Source organism: Heterocephalus glaber, unplaced genomic scaffold (genome assembly GCF_053883595.1).
Source record: "Heterocephalus glaber isolate CG9 unplaced genomic scaffold, H.glaber_assembly_v1.0 deba00000943, whole genome shotgun sequence".
NCBI classification, from domain to species: domain Eukaryota; kingdom Metazoa; phylum Chordata; class Mammalia; order Rodentia; family Bathyergidae; genus Heterocephalus; species Heterocephalus glaber.
The window spans coordinates 4,760,222-4,775,018 of NW_028258175.1; the positions used below are offsets into that span (position 1 = coordinate 4,760,222).

At 49.7% G+C, this 14,797-nt stretch overlaps 1 protein-coding gene across 2 annotated transcripts; it reads right to left on the reverse strand.

Moving 5' to 3' along the window:
• Positions 1 to 1,108: 1,108 nt before the first annotated feature.
• Positions 1,109 to 8,821, reverse strand: Aqp8 (aquaporin 8). 2 transcript variants are annotated; one of them, XM_087209084.1, is made up of 7 exons: positions 8,687 to 8,821; positions 8,321 to 8,568; positions 6,404 to 6,530; positions 4,446 to 4,660; positions 2,932 to 3,066; positions 1,674 to 1,732; positions 1,109 to 1,591 (listed from the first exon to the last, which is right to left on the reverse strand). In XM_087209084.1, exons 1-6 carry the CDS (start codon positions 8,696 to 8,698, stop codon positions 1,684 to 1,686), a joined length of 786 nt encoding a protein of 261 aa, XP_087065210.1. In that variant the 5' UTR covers positions 8,699 to 8,821; the 3' UTR covers positions 1,109 to 1,591; positions 1,674 to 1,683. The 2 variants fall into 2 exon arrangements, with proteins under 2 accessions (XP_087065210.1, XP_087065209.1); XM_087209083.1 differs by having other exon boundaries at positions 1,109 to 1,732.
• Between the last annotated feature and the right edge of the window lie 5,976 nt (positions 8,822 to 14,797).

Consider the following 14,797-nt stretch of genomic DNA (forward strand, 5'->3'; position numbering starts at 1 on the left):
GCAAGAGCAGCAAGGGAACCTTAGCAGCATCTTTCTGCTCCTTTTATCCACCCACCAGGATTAGGGCGGTGCCAAACCTCTCAGTGTGCAGGTCTAGTAATCACACACCCTTAATCCCAGCATCCCACACTCTAAATTCAGCCACCTCTGAAAAGGCCCCACCTAAGACTCCATGAGGCTTTGGAGGGACATCTAGACACAAACCATAACAATGGTTTTCTCCAGTGATTTTTTTTTGTTTTTTGTTTTGTTTTGTTTTGGATTAGTTTGGATTTTTGCAGTACTGGGGAATGAACCCTGGGCCTCACACTGAGCTTCTCCTCAGCCCTTTTTTATTTTTAATTGTGAAGCAGGGTCTCATTAAATCGCTAAGTTTCCCAGGCAGGTCTCAAACTTAAAATCCTCCTGCCTCAACCTCCCAGAGTGCTGGGATTACAGGCTTGTGCCACCATGCCCAGCTCCTAGTGAGCATTTCATATTCATTCAGGCAGGTGTTTCATTCATCTTGCGGAAGTGGTTTTGGGTGTGTGTTTGTTGCTGAGAATGATTTTTCACTGGCAGTTATTTATGGTGTCAGAATGATCCTCCTCCACAGATGACCTATAGATTCTTACAGAGAAAACACACACTCTCCTCAGGTGTGCAGTTCTGAATGTGTGTTAATCTCTTCTTAATCATTCTGTCTCCCACTCTTTGCAGACCTGTTCTATATCTCTTGCTCAGGATTTTCTTCCATTGGAAAGTCTTGCGGCTGTACCCTACCCCCACCCCCTGGCCAGCAATGCACGTGTTGGTCTGTGTCCCAGCAGTGCTGAGCACTCAAACAGGCTCTGGCTGTGCACTGGCTTCTAGCAGGGTCCTGAGGTCCATGATCTGGAGTCGACTGATTAGTGTCCAAGTGGGTTCTCAGCTCCAAACCGAGCTCCAGGATGAGCCCGGCTAAGTGAGACCGCCTCTGGGTCGGACCAGGCTCCAAGAACCTACCTTGATACTAGCAGCTGGGCTCTCTAAGCTTAGCCAGGCTCTGGATGCACAAGGCCCCACCACAGACTCTCAGGTCCTCCCTGGCAGTGCCCTCTCCTAAATGAAAAACAAGCCAATGGACACATGGAAGGAATGTTGTTTATTGTGCAGATCGGCAGCTTGGGAGGCAAGGTGGTGGTCAGGCTCCCAAAAGCTCTTCTGTAACAGGAACCAAAGAATAACAGAAGGAAGAGAAGAGGTGAGGAGGGCTGGGGTACGATTCAGTGGCAGAGTGCCTGTCTGGTATGCCTGCTGCCCTGGCCCGGATTCCCAGCACTGAAGAAAGCAGAGGGGCGGGGCGGGCGGGAGCCAGCTCCTGCACAGGAAGAGCCACTCCTTCCAGCGGCTCTGCTCCTGAGACCTTCCCTCTCCAGAAAAACCTCCTTTACCGTGCTGTTTCCACCTCTCTCTGGTAGTTCTGCCAACATGTTCCGAGGCTGAGGCCTCCATTTAGCACAGAAGTATTTCAAGACCCGGGGCCTTCTTAGGACTTAGCAGCAGCCTGTCTGTCCCAGAAGCCAGACCCAAATCCAAGAAAACAGGTCAGTCCCTCCTCTGAGCCTCTTCTCTGTGGGAGATGCAGAAGCTGTCTGGTCTGTCCTCAGCCCAGGGCGGGGCAGCTGAGGGAGCCAGGACAGGGGGAACCTCACCAGCTCTGCTTCATCGGCCCTTTAGGATTAGGCGGGTTTTTTCATCTCCAATGAAGAACCTACGGAAAAACGTGGCTCTATGAGGTCTCCAAGGCCCTGGAGGCCAAACAGCCTTTCATTTCCTACCGTCAGGCCCCAAGTCCTTCAGGGGATGACTTCCTGAGCTTTTCCAGCCTTGGAGTGTGGGATATAGTTTCCTCTCTCTGGGGTTTCTGTCTTCCCTTAGAAAATGCTCATTGCTGCCATCCTGAAAGCAGCAGACACAGAAGGATCCACAAGGCCTTTTAGAGGCCCTGGGGTTCGTGAGGCCCCTGGGCAGTGCAGGCAGCTAGATGGGCCAGTCCACGGCCTGTCCCCTCCCAGACAGTATTTGGTGAACCAACGTGTACTGAGTCTGGACAGTGATCCCTGCACCACCCAGAGCAGAAACAGGACCTGAGAAGGAACTCAAGGACTAAAGGTCAAGCCAGATAGAAGTCCACTTGTTTTTTCTACCGAGAATCTGCTCATTCTTCTGATAATGACAAGCCAATCTTCTTTCTATCCACTGCACAATTCTAGGGAGCACTGTTCATGCTGTATTTTGTCTGAATGCCGTCTCCTGGGCTGCATAATCCTGGGGACACCATTTACATGATTCTGATTTGGACGGGCCCTGAGATTTTACAACAGCACTGTGAGAACTACTCCTCCCCTGTTCTCCATCCTATTTGTGGTTGTCCAGGTAAGCTGATATCAGCCCCACTCCAAGGCAGGGCTCATGCTCCTCAGCCTATAAGGTTCCTATTTGCTTGGGAAGGGTAGGATGCAGAGGTGGGCATAAGCTGGGTCAGGCCAGGCCAAACTAATAAGCACCAGCCACAGGATTTTGGCTAGAACTGTTGTTTTGTTTCCCTTGGAATTGTTAAGCTGCTAGGATATAAGTGCAGATGGACAGTGGGTATCCATGCCCCTACTAGAGAGTTATCTGAGCATAAAACCCACACTGAGGAAAGTACAGCCTATGAGAAAGCCCAGGTCCTAAGGGCTTTGTTTGAGCACCATCCAAAGCCAGTGCTACCTGTGAACTTCCCAATTGTGGGAGCTGATGAATTCCCCTTGAGATGGATTTCTGTCACTTGTAACCAAAGGTCCTCAAAAGACCCAGATTCTCTGCTTCTGAAGAAGGCTCTCTGTGTCCTTCTCCAAACTCAAGGGAGAACAGAGCCCTCACACACGGGATTCCCCGGCAGCTGTCACAGGCCCATTAGACACCTACCTAATGAGCAGTCCTACAAGCAGGCCACCCAGAAGTGGCCCTAGCCAGTAGATCCAGTGGAAGTCCCAGTGGCCGGCCACCACGGCAGGCCCAAAGGCACGAGCAGGGTTCATGCAGGCTCCAGACACAGCGCCCCTGCAAAGATCCAGCCACACAGTCACCAAGCTCCCCGCCAGCCCCACTCACACAAACCCACACCCCACCTGGGCACTGGGCCACAGCTCTCCCAGCCCTGTCCCCGAAGCTTCCCTATCAGGGGCTCCCAGGTGGGTCCCAGAGAAGGAAGAGAAGCTCTTAGCACAGGAAGTCAAAGGCTTGTCTCCTCCTGGGACACGTCTCCCTGCCCCACACAGCCTGACCAGCATGAATGCTTGCTCAGTGACAGCAGGAAGAACAAAGGGATCACGTTTTTCTCCAAAGTCTAAAACAAAGCCAAACAGTTGGCAACCATGTTGGAGTCAAGCTGACCTACATTCAGTGCCCAGCCCAGCTGGTTGTAGCTCCGTGAGCTTGGTTTAACCCCTCGAGTCTCTGCTGAGGTGAAAATACCCCTCCCACAGGCTCTTGTCAGGAGTGGGTGAGGCAGTGTGTATAGAGCCCTTGCCTCCTACATGGTTCATGTACAGCAAGTGTCAACTATAATCAAGCTGGCCCAGATGACGCCCTTACACACCGAACACTGGAGGCCCAGAATCTCCTCCGGGGTTCTGGTGTCCTTACCCAGTCTGTGTCTTACCCACTCAGGCTAGGGTCCCATAGACCCCGTCCCACTCTGTCCAGTAGCCAAAGGGATGGCTCAGTAGTCTTGTTACTCAAACACCGCTAGGGGGCAGCAAAGTATCACCACAGCTTTGACCCACACTCCCCAGCCCAACCTAGAGGACACCTCTCAAAGGTGACAGACTATGACCCTGGAGAACGGCCAGACCTGGTTCTGCATCCAGAAGAATGGAAGGAGGTGGACATAAGAGGGAGTACCCCACATCCCCTTTAGCAGAAAGGAATGCCTCTTGGTTTGCCACTGCCCAGTGACCTTAAATCTATCACTTCTGTCCCCTCTAGGCCTCAGTGTGCTCATCTCTAAAATGGGAGAAATCCTCCCTTACCAAGAACCTGTCTCTGTAATGCCTTCCCAGGACTAGCAAGGGCTCAAAAGAAATGAGACAATGAATATGATCTTTGTAACCCTGAGGCTACAACACACAGAAGTGTTTTAGTCACAGCACAGAATTTTAAACTTGGCATAAAAATCCTTTAATTGACTGAATTTCTGACGTTACTTGAATGAAATTAGAAGGGTCACCCCAGGCCTACATTCTCACACAGCCATAACTGACCAGAGCTTCCTAACTACCAGTCTCCACCCCTCCCTGTCAGCTGCCCACAGCCACCCCACTTCCTGCAGCCACTTCCTGGACCTCGTTGGCAACTGAGTTTGGGGCTCCTGGGCCTGACCTCCTTCAGAACCAAGACAGCCTGGATCCAGGCAGCAGACCTGCTGCTGAGGGACTCACCCTGCCAGGATATCCACGGTGACGGAGAAGCCAATTGAGAACGGAGCCAGAGGGCCCTTCGTCTTCTCGTTGATGGCACCCATGCACACCGCCAGGGCCAGCAGTGTGGTGAGGATGATCTCGACCCCCAGGGCCCTGCCTGCCTGGTTGTGCTCCTGGACTGTCACAAAGGCCGCCCCAGAGGCATTCCAGAACTGCTCCTCAGGACTGATGGCCTGCAGAGACAGAGTGCAGTCTGACAGCCAGAAGGGAGAGGCAGGAGCCAAGCAGAGGGGCCTGCAACTGCAGCCGCACGCCTGGGGAGCCCACCTCTGGTTGGACAGATTGGCGTCCACATCACTGCTCCCCCTGTTTTTACTGTGTGACTCTGAGGGAGCTAGTAGACCTTTCTGAGCCTCACTTTGCTCATCTGGAAAATGGATTACCTGCTGACTCCAGGTGTCACGGGCCTGAAGCTTATGTGACTTAGGTGACTTGGAAAAAAAGAAAATGAAAACATCTTACCCCTCAGAACTTTACCCGTACGACCAGGTGAGCACATCACTAGGACGCCATGGGACCTCAGAAGGAGCCTGTGTAAGCACAGGCCTGAAGCTTGGGCTGCACTTGCTGCCAGGAAATCTGCCTGCTGTGAACACAGGCACAGCACAGCCGGCCAGGGACACACAAGCCTCAGGTCTGCCGCTCTCCAGCTTGTCTGAACTTGGGCAAGATGCCTCTGTCTCTGCCTCACTTCCTTGCCTACAAAATGCCAGGCATGGTTGCACACACGTGTACTCCAAGCACTCTGGCAGAAGGATTACAAGATTAAGCCCAGCAGGGCCGGGGACTTAGCTCAATGGTGCCACTGCCTGCCTCACAAGCACAAGGTCCCGAGTTTGATCCCCGGTACCAAAAAAAATCCAAGATTAAGCCCAGCAAGGGCAACTTAGCAATTTAGCAAGACCCTGTCTCAAAAGATAAAAAGGGCTGGAGGTGTAGCTCAGTGCAAAGGCCCTGGGTTCAATCCTCAGTACCACACACACACACACAGTGGTGATGGCACACAGGAAGCGCTCACTAAGGGCTGACTATTCCTTAGAGCTTGGGGTAAAAGAGGGTTGTGCTCCGCAGCACGTTTGACTGGCTTCCTACAGGAGGGTTGGGGGCTTGAGTAGGTAGGAGGAGTGAGGCCAAGGATGATAGCAGCGTGGGGTTTGAGACCAGTCTGCCAGGCCAGCACTTTAGAGCCTTAGACCAAACCCTAGCCAGGCTAACGGGGGTCCCCCATCCTCCCCAAAAGCCCTCACAGGCACCAAGCAAGGCCCACATCTTCAACTGAGACTTAAGGGCAAAAGAAAGAGAAAAGAAACAAAAGAGAGGGAAAATGGAAGAGAGACAAGGAGAAAGGGAAAGAAGTGACCCATGGAGTTATGGATAGAGCTCAAAAAATTCCACAACCAAGAGGAAGAACCAGCTTTCTTGGTTGGATGGGTGGATTCTAAACATAAATTGAATAGCAACTCCCATGGAAGGTAAATCAGTTTAAAGGTGGGCAGAGGAGTTGATTCAAGAGTTTTTCAAGGAGAATCACCAGATTCATCTGGTATCCTCAGTCAGTGCTTCATGAGATATTTGTAGAACAAATGAACAAATAAATGAGTGAATGAGTTAGGGAATGAAAAAACATAAGAATTATTCACATCTACTCCAAAGCCAGAAATGGGTTCTGAAGGAGACATGCCGAGTGCAGGATTTGCTTTCTAGTCTGTTCAGGAGAGGACTATGGCCAGACATGGGTAGAACAGGGTAGCTTTGGCATGAACCAAAGAGCCTGGCTCCAGTAGAAAAGGGCCACCCAATTCTACTGGCAAAAAGAACCAAAGAGTCGAACATTTGCCCACATGCCTCGACTCTCCACAACTCCAGCAGCTCTGTCAAAGCAAAACCACTAGCCCAGCCCCTTGGGGATCACCCACCTTGACCAAGGCAGCCCCAATCAGCCCCCCACACAGCTGGGAGATCCAGTAGGGGAGGAGCATCATCACGTTGAGGCCTCCAATCAGTGTGGCCGCCAGCGACACTGCAGGGTTAAAGTGTCCACCGCTGTAGCAGAAGAGAGCGGAAGGAAGTCATGAGGTCAGGGTCCAGAGTTGAGCAAAAGACTGTGAGAGAATGGCTGGACTCTCAGGGCCAGAGTCAGTCCAAGCCCCCAGGCTGAGGTGCCAGATGGTGGAGTGAAAAGTGCAGGGGCAGAGCCAGGGAAGGGAGGAGCAGCCCATAAGCCCAGACCGCAGGGCGGCCCTGGAGGAAAAACATGTGGGAGACCCTGCCTGAACTCCTCCCAGAATGCCGCAGCTCCCTCTGGCTCTTTGGAGTTGTGGCCACAGGTCACACTGAGGCCAAGCTAGGCTTCAAATCACCAAAGCCCTCATGGCTTGGTCATATGAATAGCCAGGTCCTGAATAAGAGCCTATGATTTGTTGAGCTACTGTGGGATGAACGTAAAATTGGGATCAGACATTCCAGCTGGAAATGACACTGAGAATCAGGGGTAGGGCTGGGAATCACAGTCTGGGTTACGGATGACAGATAGACAAGTCAAAGCCCAGGGGCAGGGGCAGGTCAGGTGGCCTGGCCTCTCCATTCCTCATGGGTAAAGAAACCATTTCACAAGACACTCAAACTGCTCAGGCCCCAGAGCCAAGGTGTCCCAGCCCCACCCGCCCTTGGACTTCATCAGGGTCCCACCCATTGCCTTCTGATGAAGGGTCCATTCCCAGAGGCTGGCCCATTGAGTCCTCTGGTTCCCAAGAATGGATCTCTCTAGAGAAGGAAAGTGACCCCAAGACTCCGTACCACGATCTCTACCTGACAAGGCCGTTGCAGAGACAGCGCATAACCCTGTCTATGTAGTTAGTACTCAGTATATCCACATTTACACCACTGCACCCAGAGAGGTTCAGACCCTTGCCATGATCACCTCTCTAAGAAGTGACGAATGCTGCGCTCAGCCCTGATCCACCTGAACAGAAGATCCTGTGCTTTTCATTCCACTCACAGCTTGGTAAAGACTCCGGAAAGAGGACTTCCAGAGCTGCTTCAGAAAGTGGCAAGAACAATGGGATAAGTGTGTTTGAAGCAAGGAGGAGGATTCTGAGGGGGATTCATGGTAATGTGTCCTTTAGCGTAAAAAATCATTTTGATCAGGCCTGTCGTTAACTAGGCTGTCCTGACAGCCCACACACACCTTCCTACCCCTTCGCACTGAGCTCCCATCTGGAAGAGAGCAAAGCCAAAGGAGCGCCCTTCCTACCTGCCCCTCCTCTCCCGGCTGGCGACTCTTGGCAGCCTGGGACCCCTGCAGGCACCTGCATACCTAAGCAGAAGCATATTCTCTGCTTTGCCTAACAGCGCCCAACAGTAGCAACAGCAGAGCAACCCAGGTCAAGCTCTTCTCCGTCCTCCTGGGGGCCCTGGGGTGTGAGCTCTGGAACCACAGGGCTTGGCCTTGACTCCTAGCTCTGCCACTTTCTACCCTTGGACAAGTGACACTGCCTTTCTCTTTCCCAGAGGTAAATGGGAACCCCACAAGACTGCATAAGGAGTAGTGATCAATCTGAGACATCCTTAGACTATTGCCTGGTACAAGGTTAGCAATCACTATAGGTTAGCTTGGAAAAACAATTGAAGAAATGCACTATTTTTCCCCCTTAGAGGTGGGAACATTTGAGTTTGGAGAGTGACCTGCTCACAGGCTGCAGAGCTAGGAGGTGACCCCAGGCAGTCTGACTTCCACCCCACAGTGCTCCCTGCAATCCTGGTGTACCTAGGGTCCCTGCCAATAGCAGTGCCCCCAACTTGGCACCAGGCTGAATGCAGGCAGCTGGTCTCACCTGATGTTCCCCAGGGTGGCAATGATGAGCCCCAAGGCCAGCCCGTGGGCCAGGGCCGGCTGCAGCAGCCCGGTGTCTGGTCCATTCTCAATGACCGATAGGCACCCGATGAAGATGAAGAGGGCAGAGCCCAGCAGCTCAACCAGGCAGGGCTGCACAAACCGATCATACCAGGACATGCGACACCTGCCCCCCATACTCGGCTCCTTTGCCCTGCCGCTGCTATGCCGAGTGTCACATGTAGACACCTGCCATTGGGAAAGGGAGAGGAAACGGGTGGGAGGAAAGCCCAGACAGAAGCTCCAGCCCGATCCTGGGTTGGAGCTCCAGTCCAGGCTGGGAGCACAAGCTGCCACTGTGGCTCACCTCTCCAGACATCAGAGTGAAGAGGCTCAGGGTGCGGGCTCCTGCCAGGGCTGCAGAGAATCAGCCTGCCATCCAGCACACGCTGACCTGGAGGACCGATCCAGGATCCTGCTACAGGCTCTGCCCCTTTTAAAGTGGCCAGGAACTTAGTGAAGGTGTTGAGAAAACAATAAAGTGTGGGTGGGAGTTTGCTCTGCATCCGGGAGAAGAAGCTAATCTCAACAAGGTGGGGCGGGGGGGGGGGGGGTGTCAAGGATTGCTGGGCTTTCTGCCAGGAAAGGGAGAGGTACTGGCTTGCTTCATCACCTGGGCCGTGGAGGTGGACCCAGCTCCCTGTAGACCAAAGGTGACAAGCATCTGTAAATAGGCACAGGAAGGGCTCTCTGGGGGCAGCTGCCCGTGTTGAATAACAGCAAGCACAGCTGGGCAGAGTGGCACAGGCTTATAATCCTAGCACTTTGAGAAGCTGGGGCAGGAGGATCTCAGGTTCGAGCCCAGCCTGATCAACTTAGTGACTTAGTGAGACCCTATCTCAGAAGCTAGAGAGAGAGAGAGAGAGAGAGAGAGAGAGTTGGGGATGTAGTCCAGGGTGAAGGCCATAGGCTTAATCTCCAGTACTGCAAGCAAATACATACATACACACATACATGCATACATACACAACAAACTCCTCTGTAGTCATTTCCCGTAGTTCCCACAGACATCTCCTGTCTGAGGCCGGTCACCTGTGCTCACCCTGGTCGCCTGAACCAGGACCAGATGTGCAGGTGATGATCCCCCAGGACAAAGCCATGGAGGAAAAGTGGCACTGTCAGCAGGGGTCCCACCATGGGCTTGGGGACAGCCTGCCTGGACGTTTTGCCTGGTGCTGGGGATGGAACCCAGAGTTCATGCATGCTAGGTGCGCACTTAGCCACTAACTACAACCCCAGCCCAGGCTGCCTGGATTGAAACCGCAGCTCTGTCATGAACTAGCCATACAACCTTGCGGATGTTACTGAGGCTCTCTGCACCTTCATTGTCTCATCTGTGAACCCATCTCAGAGTCTTTGGAAGTTTTAAGTGAGTTAGTATTTGTAAAGTGCCCAGGACAGTGCCGGACACATGACAGACATGATGCTCACATCCATTCCTTTAGAACACACCAATAGAAATCATGTATAAATACTAGTGTTCATTAATGTAGAATACATATAGTTAGATGTCACTAATATTAATTGAAGGCTTTCAGTGTGCCAGGCACTGGGCTAAGGGCCTTGTGTGTGTTATCTCATTTTACCTTCACAACAACACTATGATATAGATGCTATTTGTGCAGCCATTTTATAGATGAGAATATAGAGTTTCAGAAACGTTGACTTTCTCAGCATCACACAATTATATGATAGTAAAACTTGTGGGCTGGTAACAAAAGGGCATTGTGATTCCACTTATTTGGCTACCCACAGTAGCCAGATTTATAGGTACAAAGAGTTGAATGGTGGCTCACAGGCCTGGAGGTGAGAGAGGATAGCGGGATAGTATCCAATAAACACTGAGTTTCAGTTTGGGAAAGTCAAAATGTTCCGGAGATGGATGGTAGAGATGGATGCAAAATAACATGAATGTACTTAACATCACTGAACAGTACATGGGAAAGTACTAAAATAGTAAATTTTATGTTATGTATATTTTACCACTATTGGAAGAAGAAATACTTGTCAGCTAACCTACTCCACTCTTTTCCAAGGTGGAGGGATGGATGGATGGAAGGATGGAAAGGAGATGGGGGAGGAAAAATGGTAAGATGTTTCCTCATTCATTCATCCAACACATATTTAAAAAGCTGCTCCTGTGAGCCTGTCACTATTCTGAGTTGGCTGGAGAGGAAACAGTAATCAAGAAAGTAGAAGATTCTGCTTTGTGCTCAGTGCTATTATCGGAGTGTTTGTAGGTATAGAGGTAGATAGAGAAAATACTGTTAGAGACAATGGAGTTTTAATGATAGTTTCTACATTTACTGACTGCTCACTATATATCCAGTTCCATGCTGACCCTGTTCTGTTCACAACAATCGTCTAGGCACATCCTGTTACTTATTATCCCCACTCCCCTATGATAAAAATGAGGCACAAAGAAGTTAAATGGTTCCCTCTTGGTCATGTAGATTAAAAGTCTCTTCTTCAGGAAAAAAGTGGATTCGACTGGTCAAGGACTCTACAGTTTGCTGACAGCCATGTCAGTCAGAACCCCGGGGAGCGGGGCCCTCTGTTGAGCATCTGTACAACTCGAAGGGCTTTGGACCTGCTTACTTGCTGATTATCTTTAACTCTGTTCTCTCCCTTCTACCCCACGGCTCACGTACAAGATGTCTCTTGGCCCTTCCTTCCCTGTTCCTGTAAACAGCAAGATAAGATAGTCATCCAACCCTCAGTTCTGCTAGCTCCTTCATTCTTTGCTCAAACTCTTCCAGTGTGGCTCTCAGAGCAACTCTCTCCTGTTTTCACCCAGGCTTTCATCATTTAAAAAAACAAAAACAAAAACTCACATCCACTATGCACCAGCCAGAACCCCTGAGCTGAACCCCTTGGATTCATTCCACCAGTATTACAGTGACCTGCTATTGTGCCCATTTCGCAGGCAGAAGCTCCCTGCTGTATTGCTGTAATAACTTCTTGTCTAACTTTCTGTGTCAGCCAGTTTTCTTGCATTCCCTTCATGCTGGAGCCAGCAGGGCACAGCTTGGGCACTGAGGATGGATTTGGGGATCAGAACTCTCTGTCCTTCACCTGCTATCTGCTCTGTCCAGCTCGGTCTCCTCCTCTGCAACAGCGAAGTATGGTGATACCATCCCCAAAGATGTGTTCTGTGGGTGAACTGAGACAATGCGCTTGGCATAGGACCTAACTCAGAGCGAGACCCCATGAACGCAGCCATGCATGCGACGTATATTAGAATAGACCAGCTGCTGTAGCAAATACCCCTTCCCGAGTTGCAGTGCCTTCATATAATAAGGGTTGCTCCATGGCCCCAATAGCAGTCCATAGCAGGCTTTCTACCAAGTGGTGACCTATGGAACCAGGTCACTGGCATCCTGGAGATCTACCCTCGAAGTCCTCGGATCTTGTCCAGCAAATGGAGAAAGAGAATGCACAGGGTCATGCTAGAGAGAGCTGCGAGCGAGTCCTGGAAACGACCACTCTTCCTGCCAGCTGCATTTGATGAGCTGGAACTTGATCATGTGACTTCCACCTGACTGCAAACAGTCCAGCTGTGTGCAGAGGAGGAAAAAGAAAGGTGCTGTGTGAACCCCAGGCAATTTTGACCACACTGTAGCTGTCCCACAGATTATCTATCCACATCCCTCCCTGTCTCACATGCCTTCCATGGGTTCCAGGCAAAACCAGAATTCCTTAGCCAACCACACTGGCCTTAAGTCCTAGCCTCCAATTCATCCCTTGCCACACGAACCTTGTCCAGTTCACCGGGGAAGCCACACACTCCCACCCTCCCTGCCAGTGCCACACTGCCCTCTCAATTTAGAGTCCTCTTCTGCCCGCTTGGCCAACTCTTCATTCAAATCTCAAATCAGGTACCACATCCTCACTGACTCCTAGGCCAACTAGATATTAGTCCTCTAGCCATGCCCCTTCCTCACTAGAGCCAAAGACAGATTCCACACCTGCAAACCACTGGCTCTCCAGAGAAAGTCAGACGGTCATTCAAGTACAGCAATATGTTTCCAGCACATGAAAATTTTTCTATTGCCTAGTGTTCGCATACATAATGTACCGACCTTCAAAACCACTGGAAAACCCTGGGGATGAGTGAAATGGTATTTTCCTAAGGAATTCTTTGGGTGGCAAATATCCCAGCCTTCCAATCCCTGATTGGCATGACCAAAGCTTTTAAGTTTTATCCCTATTTGAATGACAGCAGTTCATTATGTCTCTCTAATCACCATCAGGTCCAGAGGGCCACGTTTTATCTGGGACATTCCCCTTCCCCCTTTGCTTGCGATGACAGCTGGATTGTCGTGCGAGAATGAAGTGCTGCTGCTCTGGCATCACAAGACATGAGGCGCAACTTGCCAGAGAGTGATTCCTTGGCAGCATCGCCAAGACACCAGACCCACCCAGACTACTACTCCAGGCTTCTTGTTAAGTTAACGTGTGGTTCCCAGGCTGTGTCCAGAGCACCCTCATGAATTCATGGAGGGGCTATGTATTTAAAGGTTTTAAAGGTAATACAGTGATGCTGAGTAGCTGTCAGCTACCATTTGAACGACCAGCTCAAGAAAGTTTACATGTTTAATATTATATGACCCTACAATCCTTTCAATGACAATATACCTTTGTGAAGCTGGTTTCATAGCAGTTGCCACGATAAAATCCAAGCAGCCCAGGAAAATCATTGTAGAAAAAATGAGCGTAGCAGTGTTCAGTCTGATTCCAAGGTCTGGAAAGTTGTGTAGTATTCCAAAGGCACACATGCCATGGTGAAGAATTGTAGTATTTAAGAATGAAAGGTAAGAACTCAAGAAAATGAGTCATTCGATCACAGTTCTTAAGAAAGAAGTAAAGGTATAAGTAAAATGTGTATTTTTCAAGGCATGTCTATTATTTAGTGTATATTTGTTATTTTTAATGTATACTATTATATACTTGAAATACATGTGTACTTTTTCAGTGTATAGTATGTGTATTATTTTTTCTGTAGGTCTTTTTTCAAATGGCTACTAAGTTGTCGGCATAGAAGTACTTATTAAGTTTTTGGATCTAATTACTTTATAAAAAGAACTATTAAGAAACCCTTTGGATTTGGTGCAGTGAAGTTGGGGAACTTCTGAAATAAACAGTGAGCCAGTGTGATTGCACACACCTATCATCCCAGCACTGGGGAGAATGAGGCAGGAAAATCACTGCAAGTTTGAGGGCAGCCTGGGCTACACAGTGAGACTCCCATCTTCAAACAAAACGGGTGGGGCGGGGAGATCTTCTGGGTCTTGTAAAAAAGATTATTTCTAGCTGATGTATCTCCCCTGTATTCCAGAGATATGGGACTTTCAGTATAATAAATAGTCTTGAAACTGGTCACCATTTATAATGCATATTCTTCATTCTTTAGACTGAGGCTGGGATCTAAGCTCTGTAGACAATCACAGAAACTTGACGGGAGCACTTTACTCTCTGAATTTCATGGGTTTCCATGGAAATAGCTCTGCAATCGCAGGGTGCGATGCCTTAGAGTTCAGGTCCACATAGCTATTGGAAATGAGTCTAGTTTCCACCTCTCTGACTGCCCAAGTTGTAGGATTTCTATGAACCTGAGCAATGTCTTCCTTTCCAGAAGTCACCAGCACCTTCTTTGCTCCCTGCAGTGTCAAAGGTAGAATGTGTTTCAAGTCACTAATAACCAGATGTGTTGTCTATTTCAGAACTCTTTACAGTCAGGAAGATGTCGAGGAAGTAGTCTGTTAAATCTCCTCCGCAAAGGTTCATCTTCTCTTCCTCTGTGTACTTTTGAACAATACAAATGGTGGTAAAAATGGCAACCGTTAGCCAGGCATGGTAGGGCACGCCTATTCGCTCTGCACTCTGGGAGGCTGAGGAAGGAGGGTGGTAAGCACAAGGCGAGCCTGGGCAACTTAATGAGGCCCTGTATCAAATGAAAAAATGTTAAAAGGGCTGGAGATGCAGTTCAGTGTGAAGGGCCTGGGTTCAATCCTCAGTACCAAAAAAGGGGCGGGGGGGCTGCCATTTGCTAGGGACCTGGTAGGAGCTTGGTGCCACAAACACATTTTATGAGTAATCAGAACATTTTCACATCTTCTTTCCTCTCTGTACTATCCTTTTCCCTACTATTCAAATTAAATACCTTCTACAGAAGAGGAATCCAAGCCTGGGATCTAATTGTTGGTAGAGCACTTACCTAGTGTGTGTTGAGGACCTGGGTTCATCCCCAGCATGTCAAAAAGAAAAAGAAATCCAAATGGTCAATAAACATGAAAAGACGCCAGCCTCTCCAATAGCTTTTAAAAACCCACTAAAATAGTGAAAATATCCATTTTAACTATTACCTTGGTGGAAAAAATCTTAAAGGAATTAACATCCGATGCTGCTAAAGAGGAAG

Excerpts from the sequence above, each read along its gene's own strand:
- Aqp8 (XM_087209084.1), bottom strand. Across the intron at positions 4,661-6,403 it reads TTGGGGCTGCCTTGGTCAAG|GCCATCAGTCCTGAGGAGCA; the intron begins GTGGGTGATCCC and ends CTGTCTCTGCAG. Across the intron at positions 1,733-2,931 it reads CTTGTAGGACTGCTCATTAG|GTTCTTCATTGGAGATGAAA; the intron begins GTAGGTGTCTAA and ends GTTTTTCCGTAG.